This window comes from Musa acuminata, chromosome BXJ2-2 (assembly GCF_036884655.1).
Source record: "Musa acuminata AAA Group cultivar baxijiao chromosome BXJ2-2, Cavendish_Baxijiao_AAA, whole genome shotgun sequence".
Taxonomy (NCBI): Eukaryota; Viridiplantae; Streptophyta; class Magnoliopsida; order Zingiberales; family Musaceae; genus Musa; species Musa acuminata.
In genome coordinates, this window is record NC_088339.1 from 33,888,839 (window position 1) to 33,909,293 (window position 20,455).

The window sequence follows — 20,455 nt, forward strand, 5'->3', positions numbered from 1 at the left end:
TAGGAAGAATATAGCAAATATTATTATTCTCTAATGTTGAGTATGAAGTGATGTTGAGTTAATCTACTGATCCCCTTTTTCCCCCAAAAAAGAATAAAACAATGTTGCTTTTGTGTTCTTGGCTCTAATGAAATCTTAAAGACTTGTCTTGGAAGAAGTAAATTAACAGAAAAAGAAGCTACTAAAGAGAAGGGACATGAAGAATGAACCAATGGAGGAGACCACCCAAAAGGTGCATCACAGCATGAAACTTGAGATGCCTAACTTGTTTAGGTGGTCACATGAAAGCATGTTCTTATCTCTCCATCATTGCTTGCCTTCTTCCACGAGGAGAGATCTTCAAAGTTTAGTAGAGTGGGGTGGATGCTACTTGATATTGGTGGTGACAGGGAGAAGCTTCAAATGATCAAATGAAACCCATTTATCAAATAATGCATACAAAGATGTGATTTGCACTGCCAAAGAAGCCCACTATGTTAATAAGTAATTGATGAAAAGAATGTTCGAATGTTTGATGAAAAGTATGTTAATTTGATTGTCTTACGACTATAGCTCAAGCTTAGCCTACTCGAAAATGCCACATTCTATTGGGCATTAAGAGACATCATACTTATGTTTCTTTATAGTCGTGCTAACCGAAATGATAATTTAAATCATGTGTTAGAGTGGATCTATCGACGATATCCATGTATTTGTGACAATATGTGTTATGAATTGATCGACGATGATCGATAAGAAAAATCCTTATTTTCAATATATACCAAGAAGAATGTTAATTTTGAAGATTATCATAATGTGTTTTTTACCTTTTTCACGATTAAATATTGGCCCTGTGAATCAAATCCAAGAAAGAAAGAGGAATATGGAGAAAAACAAGTGAGTGTTTTTTCGAGAAATAAGAATCAAACTGAAAATAAAAAAAAAAATTCAAAAGATTATGATTAATTTGAATAGGTTTCGGAAACCTAAGACTTTTGTTTTGACAACAACACAACAAAATCGAGCCAAAAGAGGTTTCGTCGAATGACACATGGAACGCGAAAGGCTCCAAAAGCTTTGGGAGAGTCAAAAGTGTTAAGCCGCAAAGATTGACGTGAGAGCCGAAAGCACCGCACGCCACACCGTCCCTTTGATTCACGTCGACGAAAACACCACGACAAAAAGCATAAACACGAAAACGAAAACAAAATCCCAACACGCACTCTCGATCGTAACTCAAAACAGTTCCGAGACCTTCCTCCTCTCTGCTCTTCTTCTGTTTGACTGACATCGTGGAGTCTTTCCTCATGAACGCTTTTGGATTGCTGCAACCAGAAAGCCGTGGCTTTCTGATCACAACATTAGAAGACTGCAGACGGTGGGTGTGTTCTTCTTTCCCCCACGTTAAAAGTGAGAGTTACATTTATTGGTCGACCAAACTCTTTCTTGCACTATTCTCGATCTAACTTGTCTTCCGACGAGATTGCATGCATTCATGCTTGCATTACTGTTCTGAGATGCATTGATCGTTGGCTGCGATCAGGATCTTACCGAGTCGAGATCAATGCCAATCTTAACCATTTCAATCATATTCAATGTCAGCCGTTTGAACATTAGCACACCTCTTGGGGGATTTATCCATATTAACCCCACATCAGCACATCACTTAGGCTGAGTCATAGTTCAACAAAGATGGACGATCAAAGTTAGCGGACCACGACGATCTATTGCTGATGGTTAGACCAAAGGTTATAGACTCGAGTTCGACCTCCGGTTCATAGGTTCGATAAGAGCTCTTTACCATAAAGATTTAAGTGAAGCAAGAAGTTGTTGGCGTGACTTTTGACATCGCATCTATGCTCGTATCCTCTTGGATGACTTCATGATGATGTGAAGATGAAGATCAACCAACAATGCAAGATACACCATCATCATAAAGGAATTCATCGATGATGTAACATGCGAGGTGATTCTGCTTAACATACGTCAGAGTCATCGTTGAGATTCCATACTTATAGGATCGAGATGTTGTTTACTTTTGTCAAGCCCCAAAGCATCGATTCTAAAAGAATGAAAGAAAGTTTCTCACAGCTTTGATTGGTTTGATGATAGACTTAACATATGTCGTGGCTTTTACTTTAGCATTCAAGGAACTAAAATCTATCTCCAACATGAGAAAAGAGGAGAAGAAATCAAAAGAGAACAGTAAACTTGAAGCCCCAATAAGAGAAAAGAAACCCTCGAGGAGAACCTCATTAGAATGACGCGTGTAGAGAACATGATGAGACGCAATGATACCCACCACATTGACAAATCAAAACAAAAGAAATCTCAAAGCAAGGAACATAAATTACCTAATTAAGGATAATCTTTCCGAGTCGAGATCAACACCAATCTCGACTATTGAAGTGAGATGCGGCTCATACAAATCACATTAAATCGAAGCAATGGGTGACTGATCAATATCAGCACACCACTTGGTCGAGTCTTAGTCCGTGTAGGTCTCGAGCCTAGCAAAGATGGACGACCAAGAACAAAAGGTGCATGGGTAGGAGACACGCGCAACTCCTTGCATGCTTAGGAGTTACCTCGTCATCGGATCTCCAATAATGAGTGCTGATCGATCACATGAGGACTCCTTCAATCGCAGCCTAAGTGAGAAGAAGATCATTACCTCCTCAAGAAGCCAACCTTCCTCAAGTCGTAAGTTCCACCCACGACTCCCTCCTCTTCTCACCTTCTATCCATCGTGGTAGCTCTACTCCTCCTCTACGAAGAGCAAGAGGAGAGAACAAAGAGAGAGGAAGAGAAGGAGGAGGAGATCGACCTCTTCTGTACTATCTAACAAGAGTGCTATCTATCTATCGGTTGAGAGATGAAGCAGAAAAGAAGCAGCAATAAGCATTCTGTTGTGATCCGTCCGTCCATGCTTAGAACTTGCAAGCAAATGTGGCTGCATGACTCTTTCGATTTAATTTCTTATTTTAAATATGCTAAATTCACAATAAAAGTAGAATAAATTATGCTTTTCTAAATTATGGTTATTATAGAAAAGATGTAAACTTCTGCCGCGAGCAAAATTTTTCGTATCCCCATACGAATGGATAAGTTGTCATTTATCCTGAAACATAGTGTAGACTCAGAATCAATGGCAGCCTGAAGAGTCAATCTTGAGGAGAAGCTTCCCCTCCTATTGATGTTGCTGCTGCGCACTTGGGATGGATGACACAGCAAACACAAGAGGCTTAGGATAAGGCTCATGACAATGCATGATTCTAATTGAACTCTTCCGGGATAAGCACAAGGAGTCATCGCAATCTTTTGTATCTTTGACGCGGCACACTTGCCTCTCTCTCTCTTTATCACCGTCTCAAAGCCGTCATTTACATGGCTGGTGGCCGCTGATCTTTCTCCTTCTGGCCACTCTGAGGCCACGAGCTGGAAGCGGAAGAGCTCGTGAACTGCGATCGAGAAGATAAATCCTGAGTCTCTTGCGAAGAGCCAGACAAGGACGTCGACGTGATGGTGCTTCCGGCGTAGAGGCCGAGGGCCGCGTTGCGCAGGTCTGCGTCCCCGCTCTGGAGGAGCTGAGCGTACTGACGCAGGTCCGGATATGAAGTCGCCGGAGGCTGGGGTTGCCGTTCGGGTGCTGATCGAGTCACCAGGAAGCCGAGGTCGGTGCGGCCTTGGACTCTCTCGGGGAAGTTGAGCTTGGCTTTAGTGCCCTTGAACCTTAGGGCGGCCTCGTCGTAGGCCATGGCGGCGTCCTCGGCCCTGTCGAAGGTCCCCAGCCATACACGAGCGGCCTTCTTCGGGTCTCTGATCTCTGCTGCCCATTTCCCCCACGGCCTTTGCCTCACTCCCCTGTAGTGCCTTCTACCTACATATCTTGCATGCGTGTGTGTGTGAGAGAGAGAGAGCACATTACTTGCTACCACAAGAGACCGCAGACAGAAGCTACATGTACCTTGCTCTTCGGAAGCCTGTGTTCCGATCTCCATGGAACCTGGCCCTGATCCACAACTAGCATCCGGTTCCGCCACCAGCTCATCTCCTCCGGCACCGACGACCGGGGAGACAGAGCTGATCACGTGGGTGAGGGCAGACACCATGGCCGACGCTTCTTGGTCTACGCGAGCCGGGATACAGTGGGATGACAAGCCGCCCTCTTCTTCCTTCTCCTCTGGTGCCTCATCAGAACGAAGAGGCCGCTTCCCATGCCTTCGATCCACCTTCTAAGAGTCTATTATCCTCTCTCTCGCTCTCTCTCTCCTGCTGGTAGATGACAAGATGAGGAAGAATAACAAGAAAAGGAAATAGATGAGCAGAAGAAGATATATATATGTATATATATGCTTGAAGGAGAAGATAACAGATAGAAGAAGGAAAAGGAGGACAGAAGAGAGTGGAAGGAGTGAGAGAGATTGTGATGAGAGGAGGCAATGTTAGTAGTGTTGGGTGGGTTGCTTTTATTGGCTGTGACGGCATTAAGTCCTACTCATATTTGATGCCTCCGCCCCTTTTAGACCATTAGACCAACCAAATTTTGTATGTGGAATGCGTATGTTTGATTGATGTCAATCAACTTTCCCAGACACACACACACTCGGAGGGAAGCCAAAAATGTGACACATGCTTCATTGTAGTAACTACAAGCAATATGAAGGCTGATGACAATAACATAAGAGACACACTCCAGTAAGAACTTTTATTCATCATCACCTTCTCCCATATGTTCAAGAAGTCATAAATCATATATATATATATATATATATATATATATATATATATATATATGATTTATGACTTCTTGAACATATGGGAGAAGGTGATGATAAGCTGTAATCATTGACCAGTAAGGAATTTGATCATAGGGATTCTAGAGATAATAATGCTTGAATCAGAAGGTGTGGAATTGTTTGGTTTGGTTTGTACATGCAAGTAATGAAATCAATAATTACATGACACAGATATCTGTCCTTTTGGGATGAATCAAACATATTTTATCATCATTTGCTTTGTGCTTTTACCAAATGACAAAAACATGCATAGATGATATATTTATATACTTAAACCTTGTTTCTAACCACAATTAGATTGGCCTCTCTTACCGTACCTAATTAATTGTATCATGAAACTCTAGATTGATTTGGGTTTGTTCTTCTGGAGTCTTTGGCTTTCATATGTCTTCCTTCCTTTGCCTTCTCCATTCTGCTCCCAACACATATTTCTTCAAGCTATAATGACTGCATGAAAACCTTTTATCTTCCTTGATCTTTAACTATGATGTATGGCCAAACACTAGGGTAGTTTTGGAGTAACCCATTGGAACCAGAAAGAGTATAGCCCATGGGTGACGTGCTGCTTATTATGCCTTTGTGTGCCAAACTAGTTGGCTTTTGATATGGTAAGACTTGACCATTGATCCATCTCTTTAGCTTCATATCTTGAATCTTTGGTCAATTATGAGTTGTTTGGAACACAATCGTCAACAAGAGTATGATTGTTGATAACAGGAATTAGTCTTTTGTTTCGTGGTCAGTAAAGAAGCGAAATACTATTGCTAATATGATACCTAAAAGCAACACAACACCTACCATCGCCATGGTCGACCAAGTGTCAAGCTTCATTTAATGACTTGAATAACTCAATGGTCCTCCAAAATTATGGCATCAAACAACATGCAACATGCATTATGCACAATGTGAGAAATTTTTGGCATCAAACCACATGCAACACGCTAGCCCATCTCTGTCTTCATCATGTATGTTTCAGCATCTTAATCATTGTTAGGTGTCATTGGACTCTCTCTCTCTCTCTCTCTCTCAAAAAATGCTTAAAGTTGAAGGCAACATTTTGTTCAGATGACCTCTTGAAATCAGCGTTTTCTTGATCTCTGCCATATTCCAAGATGTGTTGTGCAACGATCTATCGTGAGTCCAAGTAGGTGAAAGACGAAGAAAGGAGACCAGCTTGCCTCCTGCATCGTAGTATATCCACCTCATGCTGCGTTGTTCTTCGTCAAACCCGTCTCTGTGCTTCAAGACTGCAGCCACTGTGGTGCCCTTGACTTCTGACCCCGCTTCAGTGGATTGGCACCGTCTTCCTAACTGGTAGGCCACCATCCATTGAATTCTGACATTCCTACTCCCACCTTGCGGTAGCCATGGCAGGTGGCTTGTGTCACTCCCACCACAGTTGTCGAAGGACGACGAAGAGCTATGCAAGCTAAATATGTCTTTGGAGAGAAGAAGTAATGCAAGTCAAACCTTATCGGTTCGTTGCATGCAAGCGTCGACTCCATGCACGTAATAGTGGCCAAGGGTTTGAGGTTGCAGGTGTCAAGCTTATAGAATGCTGATCTCATGAATTGTATGATTGTTAACGGTAGATAGAATATAAAGATGAGTTTTAACGTAAGGATAAGATTGTCCATTTGCAACCTATCTTATCATAATTTAAATCACAAAATAAATTAATTATCATATAATCAATCATCTGAAAACATGAATGAGTCGGGTGAGCCAATTTTTATCTTGATTTGTCTATCAGATGAGCAACCCATTTGCTATGTTTTACCATATATAAGCTAAGATATAATAAAAAATAACTATATATATATATATATATATATATATATATATATATAATATGACTATATGTTGGATTCATTAATAAAGTCTTGGGAAAATTTGTATGAATAAATGAATCAGGGATTGCTTGGTTGACATTGTACTACTATCATTTAGTAATCCATCTCGGACGCAACCTATGGGATATTTTTGACTAGTACATGTCAAACTACACCAATGATATTAGATTTTTGACTTTTCCTTTTAGAGAGAGAGAGAGAGAGAGTATGGATGAAGAGCAGAAGACAAGAAACAAAAGAATCAGAATCCACCACCGACCGACCATTTCCAAGTCAACAATCAACATTTCAATGAGGGAGGTTCAAAATGATTGAGACTTGAGACCTTCCAAAAGTTGTTTGAAGTAAGCTTTTTGATTTGGTCCATTGTGACTTGCCCCGCATGCAAAGTTAGCATGCGAGAATCATTTCCCATATAATATAATATTTATAGGCCTCCTATTGTCAACCCGAGGAGATGACTTCTTGACACTCGAGAATCAAGAAAGGGATAACTGATGTGTCCCGACAGCATCCTTTGAATCTTCACGAGGTATCAGCCTTTTGCTAATATTGTCTGATTCTGACCACTTGAACAAAAATAAAGGATTAAAAATATTAACATGTCTTATTCAAAAATCATGATCGAATTTTTATATATTCACGAAAACCAACCATGCCGGTGGCCAATATCCGAATCCCTTTCCCATATTATCAAATATGAATCCCCTTTATCTTATGTTTGCAATCATGATCGTACTCGAGAAAACACAAATATAGAAACGTGTGTACATCCACAAAGAGATAGAAAAGAAAAAGCACGATAAGTATTGATATAAATATGTGTGACGATGTAACAAATTCGAAGAACTCGAAGAAACAAATACACCAATGGGTGACTTAGAAAAGGAGAAAGAATACGGAGAGGATATGTCAAAACCGCGAGAAAAAACCTATTTTCCTCTACTGAAATATCTGTACATTGTTCTTTTTACTCTGTGTATATCCAAAATCTTGGGGCTCTCCCAGCACCTTTCCCATTTTGACTCAGTAATTTTGATGAAATCCTGATGAAATAGTCCAAGAACTTTGGTAATGCACTTCAAATACCATCCAACTGCAACCATAACACAGCATATTGCATATGTGATCACCAGACTATGGATATGGCCTCAAAGTCAATGCCCCTCCAATAGGTGGCATTGTTCTCACTCAAATCTTTTGTGGACCTGAAGGGGAAACCGCTGCATCACAAGAGGCTTCTCCATTTGCAGAGGTGGACTTATCTCCCTGATGGTTCTCTTCACTACTGTCCGTCCTCCATCTGCCTGACCTTGACTTCATATTAGTGCCCACAGGAAAGGGTTCCTGTACAAGCCAAAAGAATAATGATAATGAGAATTCCAAGGAACTGCCATTATTAAATATCTGTTCATATTTCCTTTTTGTGCTGGTAAACAAATTGATTTGTTAGAATGTTTGCTGCCTGAGTTTATTTGAAAATGTTGCCGCTTGCCAGCATATCAGACCATTACAATATAAAGGCATCAAAATTTTTGCAAATAATTCAACAGAGGCTTTCTCAAATTATTAAGAAAATTTCTCATACAAGTTCATGCGTTTTTGGCACTTGCTCAATTAGATTGGTAGGAAGAAACGTACCTTCTTAACAAATTAGAAGGTTACAACATTATTAGGATGTATCTAATAGTCCAACAACTCTAATTTCAGAGTAGGTAGCTGTATTAGGTATGTCATGCTTAAACTTCAAAATAAAACTTAAATAAATACCATAATAAGTTCTCACGATTAAAGATGAGTAATATCATATAACATCATGGCATATGTTTTTCTTGTGTTTTCTGGAAATTTTAATTGTTTCTCATCGTTTCTTGTTGAAAACTTCCCCCTTTATGAATAATTATTAACATAGTCTTTTATATTTTCAGAAATTTCATTTACCAAAATTATTTATGCAAATACCAACAAGCAAGAAGGTTTCAGACAATTATTGAAACATAAACTTAACAGTGTTCATATAAATGTTATTGTCCACTCCCCCCAAAATTTCCAAAAAAAGGCAAAATCTTGGGTCCGCCACTACTCAAAAACCATTAAGTAGTATGAAAGATAAAGTACGTCAATTCTGATACAGACAAAGAACACAGCAATAGAGGAGACTATTATCGACCAGATTCCGTTAATGATGCTAAATTTTTTCGACAGAACACAATAATGTACATTGCAGGATAAACCACTAACAACCAAGAGCATAACGCAAGAAAGAAATCCGAACCATGAAAAATGAAAAATGATGCTTCATACCTGATCCCCGGCATTAGGACCATCTGTATGGAAGAGGATAGGACGACAGCGTTTATCTTCATTCATCAGACTTGAGTTCTGGAAATGAGCAATCAGAGCTGCTTTCCCTTGGATTCTGGCATATGCAAGTGATGCTACTTTTTCACTGTTAAACTTCTCCCATTTCTTACCATTAAATGACTGCATAGGATACAATGTTTTAGCATTTCATACCTTCAATTGTGCAACATAACCAAACACAATGCGGATACAAGGAAGCAAGAGACATCACATAATCATCTAAATGCTTTTTTTCAGTTTACAATCTAAATAGCAGTAATAGTCACAACATGCTAAAAACTGAAGAAAGAAAGAACACTATTAATATGAAAGTAAAACATAATGTTAAAGATGTCAAGATCAACAAAGGATACTACTATTTGGTGGATAGCACCAGAGACAAAGCATTCAACCTAACTATTCAAAGGCTTAAGATTCATAAAGTACCAAACCTGGTAAAATGGAATGATATGCTGAGTATTGACCATGTTTATAAACGCATAGCCAACGTTGCATTTGTTCTGGAAAGTAGAGAACCACACATACCCAATGAGTAAATCAATAATGGATGCAGGTATGCCCATCAATACCAAGTTACTGCAGTTACCTTAAAATCAATTGGCAAATAGATGAAGTCATAAGTTCCTCGATGATTTTCATCAATAGCAGCCAACAGCATCTTAGAGGTGTATCTATATAGACCAGGATAAAACAGTTTAATGGGAATGAATAACAAGCAGATAACTTACATCCATATAGCCAAAAAGGAGTGAAAATAAGAATTCAGAATACTTATTGGGAATGTTCTTTATCATAAGTGTCGTTCGAGAGTCTTCACCACGTATAATACGTTCAATATCGAGTTCATACTGCTTCTTATTATCACTCTGAGTAGCATTTGTGTCATTTCTTCGGCTCCTGATCCGCTCAGTAGGACCATCAAATGAACCAGGCATGGGGAAGATTGGATTCCTTCCATGGTAAATCTGACCCCTTTGTTGAGGTGAAAGAATACCGACATGTGCAAGAGAAACAGAAGGGTCCATACAGTTTCCACCAACACGAGAAAATATGTTATGAGAAGTAAGTTCTAGCCAATGCAACTGAGAAGCTGCAGAAAGCCCCATGCTTCCGTGAGATCCAGGATGAAAAGCAGGCCGTTCAATGGAATCCCCACCATAGGTATGTCTCCTGCCCCAAAGTGATGGATTGACAGCAGGTGCCGAACCAACATGATGGTGTAAAGGAACAACCGTGTTTACCATATGAGATTGTCCTCTAGGAATTCCATGGATCTGAGATGGATTAGTAGGAATGTTGTTTATAAATGATGGTGGATTTGACCATGACATGGGGTTAGGGGTTTTATGGTGGAACACATTTGTATTATTCCATACATATTGATGTCCCTGAAGAGAGCAGCTTCTATTTGCGGAACAAAATGCTGCAAGTAATAATATACATTAGGCAATAATCAAGAAAGCAATAAAGGGAAAGAGATCTTGAAAACCTATCTTTTTTATAATGATAAATGACTCACCAAAAGCCAACAAAATTAGCACTCAAAATTGATCATAAACAGATGCAACATTGGTAACGAGAAGTTATTCTAACCAAATAAAAAGTGCAGAAAATGAAAATAATGGTTCATTGTCCATACCTTCATTGTGATCAGTAGCATGCCCATTGAAGCTAACAGATCCTACTTTTTGTAGATGTCTCTTATCAATTCCTTCAACAGGTCTGGATATGACACCGGTACCCACGGCTGACATAGTACTTGAGTGGTAAGGAATGTCATTATTTACTTCATCGTGATAATCTGGAAGGGAGCGAGGATGAAAACCAAGCATATCTTGAAATTCAAAATTCATCTGGCCCAGTGAATGCGTGATGTCAGAATGGGCAGCTTGACTGTTACCAACTGATGCAACTCTTATAGGGGAAGGTAAATTCTGAGACATGCTAGATGAGATTCCATGGAATGTGGCCTCTATAACTGGGTTGAATGGTGCTCGAACCGCAGATTTTAGACCTTGGATAGCTCCATTTTCAAGACCTTTGGATGTGTTTACTCCAAGCGAGGATGGTCCTGAAAATTTGACATTTAGGTAAATTATGTAGGTCAGAAACATAACCTGACATGAGAAGCGACATAACACATTTAGTCACGTATCATTTGAAAATCAAAGCCCAAATAATCATACCAAAGCACCCAGGGAGATAGTTATTTGGACTTTCCTGCCAGCATCCATGTAATTCTTCCTGCTTCAGCTCTGGAGATAACTGTTGCGTGAAGCTGTTGGTAAAGGAAATGCGTCACTATATATGATAGTCAAAATGCAAAAATTAAACATTGGTGGTATTTAAAAGTTAATAGTTATGAGAGTAAGTGTAATTCCAGATGAAACACCTAAAACTGATAATATAATAGTACTGTGCATGCCTGCATGGCATGCAATGTAGACTGCTAGCGACATTTCAATATCATAGTACCAGAAAATATCCTTTCCTCAATTATTGAACTTATTTTCGTGTAAATTAAAAAAAGGAAGCAGTAAGCAAGGGGCTTTTCTCAAACATCACAACACTACTTCCAACCCGAACCAATAGGACCAAATTTTCAGTTACCAGCCTACGGTTGGATAGGCTAAATGTTGTATACAAATTAGTAAAATACCATATGAAGATATTGATCTGAAGACTGTCTGCTCAAAAGAAGAACCAACAGAAGCTTTGTCTAGAAAGAAAATATAATCTGCTTAATACTGAATAAAAAGGATAAGAAAAGTGAACTAGATTCTATTGTTATGCAAAACAAAACCATAATATTTTGCTAATGATATATGTTGTACTAAAGATATATGTTGTACTAATGATATATGTTCTACCAAACAATATGATACATGGAGCATCAAGACATGTTCTAAAATACTACCATGCCATTTCAATCTCAGTTCCTAGTTCACTCTGTTGTCAAAAATATTTTTCAACCATCACCAATAGACAAACACTTGCATCTGAGATGCAGTGCAACCATACAAGATCTCATTTTCATATCTGCCAATAGTAAATAAGAATATAGATGACCCATTGATAGTAGAAATGCACAGTATACCTGACTATATCAACTTCTATAAGTTCTATTACTCAGATAACAGAGCACAAGATCCTAGATAAGAAAGTTAATGCTGAAAAACGATCCCATATGATGAGTTTTTCAGTCTTTGTGGTTATTGTCTATCCAATTGTATTATTAACACAAAAGACAAGCATGGCCCAAAACTGAACATGCCAGTTGTTGAATTTCAGGTTCACTACAGTACAATTTTTGAACATAGATCCAACAAGGCATCATGACTATTGAACCATCCATTATCGTGAGAAAACTTTCTGCTCAACAAAAACTCACTCAACTGAGTACTGAGAGAGGCTATATTAATATGAATAGGTATGGCAGGAGCTCTATAAATATTAAGGGTGGTTGTAATAAAAAACAAAATTCAAAAGAGCCAACAAGATTATTATTCATTAAATTAGTTCATGAATGACCCTCCATTATGAAAGCTCAGCTGAATCCTAGAAATTAGTTAATGGGAAAATAAAAGAATGAAGAAATGGAGTGCCTGTTCAAAATTTTGATGCATTTTAAATGTGTACAATTATACATACTAAGACATGAAAATGAAATAACAATACTATGTACCAAGCTTCCAACACTTCAAATTGATTTATCATACTTGGAACTAAAAAATTAAAGCTGAGTAGCTGACACAAAATTGTAAATGAAATCCAGAACAGTGACTACTTCAAAACTCACAAGATAAGAATATAGCTAAATAATCAATTTGACCAGCTATTTTTGTAACATAAATAAGAATGATAGAACACCACAAGACAGATTAAAAGATAGCATTAAATTAAATAAAGAATAATGAACAACCAAAAATCCACTTAACTTTCCATATCATTTCCCAAAAAATCACCAACTAAATAGATATATACAGAGACAAAGCTGCTACAGGACATTATGAATATGGGAACAAAACTGAGTTTGCTTAGATAATACCCACCATCTTGCACCTCCAAGGTGGCTAAGCTCAAGCCTAATTTTCCTGCCAGCAATATCACTCCCGTCTAAGGCATGAAGAGCAGCTTCAGCAGCTCTAACATCATAAAATTCTATGGATTTGTGATGACACTTATGTTGAGTGCTGCATATCTATCAAGGTCAAATTTAGGAATTAAAGACAATATTGACTTTATTATCATAATATAAAAAAACTTAAACTCAAGTTTTAGTATAACAAGCTATACAATATTGAAGCAGAAAAAGTACATTACCTCTTTGATTTCACCATAAATTCCAAATATCTGATGGAGATCATCATTTGTAACAGAGGAATCCAGGTTGAATACCAAAAGCATACCCTGATTTACATCCTTCTCAGAAGGGTTGTCCTAATAATTTCAAGTGCATGTCATTACAAAATATTTGTAATCTGGAGGCATCGACACATACATCACAGGAAAAGACATGTTCGATACACAAAGATGGTACAGTAGAAGAATTTACATGCATGACAAGAATATATAATCAGTGTAAATGAGTAAGTAAATATACTAACATTCTTAGCAAGTGGATTGACAATGAGATGATGCCAGGGTGAAAGAGACCATCATGATAAGATTAGGCTTATCTCCATTTTTCCAGGATGAAGGTGAAGAAGTCAGTATCATTTACAACAATAAGTCTCTTCTTCACCCCCAAAGAAGAATCTGTTAGGAACAATATTGCTTCCACATGGCACCATTTATCAGTCTAGTTGTCCTATGGGTTATCTTATCAGCTAGGTCACTGGTTGCAGGTTAATGGTTACACAGAATAAAATGTTTTAAAGAAAACAATGTAGACATCAAAGTATGAGACTCCTAGCATTAGAAAGAAAGTTGGATAACCACCAGAATTCACAACCAAATGATTGAAAAGTTCCTTGTTGCAGATAAGTCAATGTCCCCTAGAACTCCAAAGCAACCTACCCTTCCTTCAAAAGATTCAAGTAATTTATAGGTCAAGCCAATAATATGACATTGGTGGGAGACCCAGATGATCATTATAAAAGAGATGGCATGGACAAGCAAGATACGAAATTTCATGAAATAGACATTACTTCATGAAACCCACCAAGTTCCTTGAAAAAAAGATACTACGAAATTTCATGAAGTAGACAATAGCTGGTCATTCTCAACAACTTAACACTATGCTTTTAGCTACTTCGAAAATCATATGCAAGAATACAAAAACTTGGCCAAAAAAATGTCAATTCAACTGATGTCTGTAAGCAGGAAGAATGAGGTTAACTCTAAACTCTAAAGAATGTGAGAAAGTCAAGAATGTACACATTTTCCTGGTCTAATGGAATTTGGAGACTGCACTATCTTATCAATAGATAACTTGATAGTTTAAGGCAGAATCATCTGCCAAATGATCCAGACATCAGCGGGAGGCACCAATTACAACTAGTAAACAACCATTTTCAGGTTTTTCACATTTGCCAGTTGACAGTACATAGCTATTGCATGATGACAAAATATAATTTGACAAGCTTTATGCTACTAATTCACATGATAGCATCAGCAAAGATCAAATTTCTGTTTTCATATCCAATATGTTGAAAAAAAGCAAATTTTCATAGGACAACTGGAATACCTGAATCACTTTTCCTATTTGGTTATTTCGGATAAATCAGAAAATAAAGATCCCCTCACTGAAAACTAAATTTCTGGTTTGTCTAAAATATCTGGATCATGGTTAAACAACTTAACATTATCTACTGAAAAGTTTACATATCATCTGAACTGTGACTGAATTCAGCCTATCACTTGACCTTGTGGTAGAATCTAGTGGGAAAAGCAGAAAAAGAATTTATACGAATTTAAGGATGCATTGCTGGTGTTATATCCTGACGTGTCTGAACTGTTGGTCAGTCAGCAAAGAATATCTGACGTGTATGAACTTTTTTCATTTTGTGCAATTATTTGGGATATATAGCAAACAGTTAAATTCTGAACATGGACAAATCATAGACCAATAAAGTGTTGTTGTAACGAAGTGCCAAAACTATGGCTAATAATATGAGAGATGGAAGAAGATCAAAAAGGAAAATATGACAAAAAAAAAAAACATGTTTCAGCCATTTCTCCAACATCTGCAAGTGAAAACACCAAACGAAAATTTATAATACAATAGTGGTATTCGGCCCACAAAATGGATGGATTCTCACTCTACAGTTGCATCTTGATAGGCTTCCAGAGTGAAGATGATATGCCCAACTTTAATGTATAAAATACACAAGCAATGTGGACAATTGAATGAGCATATCATTTTAGGGTTCAACAGGCTAAGACCGATCAAGAGGCCCCATTCTTCAGTGCTTCACTATGTTGACTAGATAGGCTAATAGGCCAAGTCACACCACCATATCATCAACCTATTGAGGAAGAATATTTAAACTATATAACACATTTCTTGTCTTCAACTCATTATCTTGTGTTAAATGAAGAGGTCCAACAGAGAAAATGATTCACACTAGCATATTTGTTACTATTTGATATTTTTATTTATATTTTATGTAGTTTCAGGCTGGTTTGAAATGTTGGATACCAAACAACTCTCCATTCGATTCAATTTTCCATTCAAAAATTGCAAAAAAATGAACATAACCAAATACTATATAATAATACATCTTGTAAATAAAGAAATAATATATTTTATAGTCATAAAAATGGTTTATTATAGTATTTAACTGAAACATGTGTAAATAAAGAAATAACATATTATCATCGTGAATTTGATACAGCATCTTTATCTTACAAAGTGAATAAAAAACTATACCAAACTAAATAAATTCAATTCAGTTTTAACGTAAGATTCAGTTAAATTCAGTTCCAAATACTGAAAACCAAACAAATTTTAGTTCAGTTTGAAAATTTCGTAACGATTCAGATAAAACCAAATCCTGTGCATCCTCAAGTTCAGATACATCTAAAATATTTGCAGTTCGTAAAGGTACATCAATTGGTTACTCTTAAGCTAAACTTTCATTTTATATCCATGGCATTGTATCCTTGTATGATGCAAAGAATTCATTGGCGCTATGTATATACTGGTTCAAATCTCAGTTCAAAAGCTCATTTTGCAGCATACACCAATCTTTCACAATAGAGGTATCAAAGACATTTGTAAAGACCCATTTCTATTTTCCACGATTTATTGGAGAATTCTTTTGTAGAAGAGGTGACACATTATACAAACCCTGTTGGACAATTATGCAAATCATGTCACATCTCCTTGTGGTACTAATGCCATTAAAAAAATTAAGGTTCTCAATATATCTGTGTTAATCACTTTAAATTAAATTTCAAGAGAACTTATTTTAAAAAAAAATCAGGAGAAGAAATAAAAATTTCTAAAATGGCTGGAACAAAGGAGCAGATTACTTCTAGAACCTTTTATTGAGCTGCAATGGCATTACACCAGTCAAGAAACAAGGAAAGAAGTTGCTACCTTTGGAATAGAGAAGTGGATATCCAATTTCCAACACCTCAACGGCTTGTTTTGGAGTGCTTGGATTGCATTTAGTGCTGCCCTTATATCATAGTAGGATATCATAACAAAACCACGATGCTTGCAAGCGGTATAGAGTGTCCGTATGTCCCCATATTGCTGAAGAAAGCAGGAGAAAGAAATCAGAAATTAAGAAATCTATGGACATTACTGAAACCATTCACTCTAAGAATGACCAAGTAAGAAGATCAAGTGGAACAAAAATAGCACCTCAAAAAGAGCTCTTAGTTCACCATCCTCGACATTGCTATTGATATTTCTAACAAAAAGAGTTCTAGAGGGATGTTCACCATATGGGTGTTCACTGGCAAATGGGCCATTTAGTTTGCCTTGTTGATAATTAGAAGCTCCTCCACCAGCAAATTCATATGTTTTATTCTCATTTATTTTATCATCAGTTTCTAGTTCCATACCACCACCACTGTAAAATATGTCATCATCAACATCAGTCTCATCATTGGGTTTACCAGTATATCCCTTATCGTAAGTAACACCAGATAGCAATTCGTCATCATCAGGAAGGAGGTTCCCAATAGTTTGAGCTTCGATGTCCTCCATTGATTCAAAAAACACTTCTTCACCAAAGTTCGAGTTAACTGAATGAACAGACTGAACAACATTTGATGACAATTTCACTGCCACGAAAGTTAATGAAATTAAACATAATCAATCCAAAAACATTAATATAACCTGTGACGAAGCTATATTCAACAAGAAATGCCTAAAACTTCACTCCAAAAACATATATTAAACAGAAAACAACAATTGCCTCAGAAGAACTTAGGCATCTCATAGCAGCATTATTTAAAATAGTACCAAAGTATAAAAAAGGGAAGGAGGAAAACACACATTTATTGTTGAATATATCTGATAAAGAACTAGAGAAAAGTCCATTCTCGAAATGTGACCCACTAAGATCCATTATGTTCCCTTCACTGAACAAAGAAGATTGTAGAGCCAATGGATCAGATTGGGATTCAGAAACATGATCAGCAACTCTTGAAATAGTAGATATGCTGGTCATCCTCTGTGGCTCCAGTATATGATGGTCAAAACTTGATTTAGTCTTCTTGTCCTTAAGAACATAAGACTCCGAAAACTCTAAGCTTTCCACAGGGCTTAATCCAATCTTATGAAGCTCATCAAGTATAGATGACACAGACTTGCTCCCTGCCATTATTTGCCTTCCCTCTGCAGATCATGAATTGGAATACATAATACAGTTGTGCTCTAGATCAAAAGCGGAAACAAATAAATTGCCAGATTAAGAGAAATAACATTTTTTTAAAAAATTATTAAGATACAGACAATACACCCAGGATTAATTAGATTGCGACTCAAAGTTGAGAAATTATATGCACACACCCATGATAAAATGCTCTTTATCCAATCTGAATGATATAGCAAATATACTAAGAGTGATGGCTTGGCTTACAGTATAATCAACTTGGACCCTCTAAAAGCTCAGATAAATGGAGATCCCCCAAATGTCCATGCTAAATGTTGGAAATGGATTGCTCCCAGGAAATACTGGAAGTGCCAAGAAAAGAAAAACAATAAAAAAAACAGAAGCATCCTAAAATGAACATAGATAGGCAGAATGACCTCTAAAATCTTTTATTTTAGAAAAAATATCTTAAAAGTTAAGTATGAGTGGAAAAAGTTTCAAAAAACTGTAAGTTGGTAAAGCACAAAATAAACTAACATGACAGACTAAATGCTCCAGCCCCATTTCACCTGATAATTAAGAAGATACAAGCAATATTTGGAGCTCCCTAGATGACTATCAGATGAAAACCAAAGTTTCTCCAATCTGAAAAAAAAAAGGGAAAACATGCAGTTCACATTAAAAAAGAGACCCAACTCAGTAATGTAATACTGTTCACCACTATGATCATAAACAAAGTAAGGCTTCTGAAATCCAACTTGTCTCTGCAAACATCTAATTCATTTCACTGAGGAAGTTCTTGCAAACTAGATAACAGAAAGGAGTAAAAAGAAAAAAACAGAAAAAGTTTTTGATGTGAAGTCGTGGTGCCCCACAAACATTGCTTTTCAGAAAATTCACCAATAGAAATGATTCCATGAATTAAACAACAAAAGAAAAAATATAAACAGCATAAGAATTATTTCATAATAAATTCAGGCGTGTTAGTGCTCTTGGATCTAGGTGAATTTCTTAATCTGCGCAAGAGAATCAATTAAAGCCTGTAGTTAGGCAATTATTACCAAGGAGGCCTCGACCTAGTGGTTGGATATCCTTTTCATTTTTGAGACGTTCTAGATTTGATTAGTTGTGGAGGTGGTACCCAATTACATGACCAGGGTAGTTATTAGGAGGGGCTCATCATTCTCTGTAATTCTCAGGAAAAGAAGAAATATTAAAGGCAACTGTTACCTCAGTAACAAAGTGCAGCTCCTCGGATAAAAATGGAGATGCCTCGGTGTGCAGATTGAATGGAGCTTGCAGCCCTTGTTTCATCATTTTAGTAGGATATCTGCAGCTCCAAAATCAAAGACACGACCAAAATTCATATTTAGAACCCCAGACCTTCCTCACATGGCCATTCCTTCTTCCCCCATGGTCTGCTTGAATTCCCCGGAGAAATGGTTGATCTCTAATGATACAAAAAGGAAACAAATAAAGAAATTAAGTTGCAGCTCAAATTGCTCCTTTCTTCGCCTCAAGCAATTGTCGACGTGCTCGATATTTAAATTAAAGTGAAAACCCTTTTGGCGCTGAAACCTAAAGTTCCACAAAAAAGGTCGCGTTAAATCGTCGCAGCAACCGAATGCCAACAACTAATGGGGCGAAGAGAAACTAGGGAAACAGCTAAATCCAACAACTAAAGTATTCTAGCAATTGCATTTCCGGCCTCAAGATTTGAGCTCTCGACACCAATTCGAAGCAGATCAAACAAATCCAGAAAATAAAGGAAAGCACAAGATAGAAGGAGGTCCCTCTCACCGGATCGCCCGCTTCCACCGCTCACCAAGAATCGCCGCAGACGGCACGGGGCAAGGGTGGTGGAGCGGAGAAGAATTTATATAAAAGCGATCCACAGGGGGCAGGGGAGAGAGAGGGGAATAGATTACGCCATAAGACAAGGAGGTGGCAGCCAGGGGGAATCCCACAAGGGTTCACCTCGGCATCCGTGCCGTGCGCGAGCGTCTACCTCTCCCCCTCCTCTCTCTCTCTCTCTCCTTTTCCCCTCCAATGCAAGCAAGACCGCCACGCCCCGCCCGCCCGCCGCAACCGAATAAAATATTATACCCTCCCTCTCGCTTCTTGTCCCTTTCTTGGCCCGAATTCGAATGATTCTAAGCGTACGCCTCGGATGGCGTTCGGCCGCCGGTATCTCTCGCGGATTCCGGCGGTCGGACGCCGGAATCTATGGCGATCTGCTGTTCACTCCGGCCGGCGAGGGGATGCGAGCAGAAGAGTTAGGATAATTGAGAGAGAGAGAGAGGAATAATTCTCGGTATTTAAGGCCTTGGAGAGAGAGACAGAGAGACGGAGATTAAGGGGTAAACGGCGGCAATGAAACAGAGGAGACGGAGATGGCGACGGCGCGCCGTTATCGTCGTGACGGCGTCGCACTCGGTCACGGGTCGGATCGGATCGACATATCCGGCGCCCGGAAAGGCCGCCAGCTCGAACCACTAATGCTTTAAAGTTACCCTTTTACCCCCCCCCCCCCCCCCCCCCTATCGACACCGCTCTCTAACGTTCGCCTTAAAGAAATTATCAAGGGTATTTAAGTCAATCCGTGAAAGAGACGTCCCTTTTACGGGTCCCACTCGCCACACTATCTTCCTACGTGGCACATTTCTGTGGGCTTGAAGAGACCGTA

General features: G+C 38.2%; 2 protein-coding genes across 7 annotated transcripts; both read right to left on the reverse strand.

Annotated features, from left to right (window-relative positions):
- Nucleotides 1-3,224: 3,224 nt before the first annotated feature.
- LOC135606234 (ethylene-responsive transcription factor ERF113-like) lies at nt 3,225-4,642 on the reverse strand. Its single transcript, XM_065097183.1, has 2 exons — nt 3,947-4,642; nt 3,225-3,859 (listed from the first exon to the last, which is right to left on the reverse strand). Exons 1-2 carry the CDS (start codon nt 4,089-4,091, stop codon nt 3,363-3,365), a joined length of 642 nt encoding a protein of 213 aa, XP_064953255.1. The 5' UTR covers nt 4,092-4,642; the 3' UTR covers nt 3,225-3,362.
- A 2,775-nt stretch (nt 4,643-7,417) lies between these two features.
- Nucleotides 7,418-20,060, reverse strand: LOC135606235 (protein MEI2-like 4). 6 transcript variants are annotated; one of them, XM_065097185.1, is made up of 16 exons: nt 19,570-20,059; nt 19,000-19,347; nt 18,339-18,414; nt 18,037-18,131; nt 17,451-17,792; nt 16,812-17,236; nt 16,542-16,700; nt 13,319-13,435; nt 13,048-13,196; nt 11,182-11,273; nt 10,635-11,066; nt 9,767-10,418; nt 9,582-9,666; nt 9,427-9,495; nt 8,936-9,115; nt 7,418-7,978 (listed from the first exon to the last, which is right to left on the reverse strand). In XM_065097185.1, exons 5-16 carry the CDS (start codon nt 17,776-17,778, stop codon nt 7,823-7,825), a joined length of 2,844 nt encoding a protein of 947 aa, XP_064953257.1. In that variant the 5' UTR covers nt 17,779-17,792; nt 18,037-18,131; nt 18,339-18,414; nt 19,000-19,347; nt 19,570-20,059; the 3' UTR covers nt 7,418-7,822. The 6 variants fall into 6 exon arrangements, with proteins under 6 accessions (XP_064953257.1, XP_064953260.1, XP_064953259.1 ...); XM_065097188.1 differs by lacking the exon at nt 18,339-18,414; XM_065097187.1 differs by lacking the exon at nt 18,037-18,131.
- Nucleotides 20,061-20,455: the final 395 nt, after the last annotated feature.

Excerpts from the sequence above, each read along its gene's own strand:
- LOC135606234 (XM_065097183.1), bottom strand. The coding sequence starts at position 4,091 with ATGGTGTCTGCCCTCACCCACGTGATCAGCTCTGTCTCCCCGGTCGTC. Across the intron at positions 3,860-3,946 it reads ACAGGCTTCCGAAGAGCAAG|GTAGAAGGCACTACAGGGGA; the intron begins GTACATGTAGCT and ends CAAGATATGTAG.
- LOC135606235 (XM_065097189.1), bottom strand. The coding sequence starts at position 17,778 with ATGGCAGGGAGCAAGTCTGTGTCATCTATACTTGATGAGCTTCATAAG. Across the intron at positions 13,197-13,318 it reads TTTATGGTGAAATCAAAGAG|ATATGCAGCACTCAACATAA; the intron begins GTAATGTACTTT and ends TGACCTTGATAG. Across the intron at positions 9,116-9,426 it reads ATATCATTCCATTTTACCAG|TCATTTAATGGTAAGAAATG; the intron begins GTTTGGTACTTT and ends TATCCTATGCAG.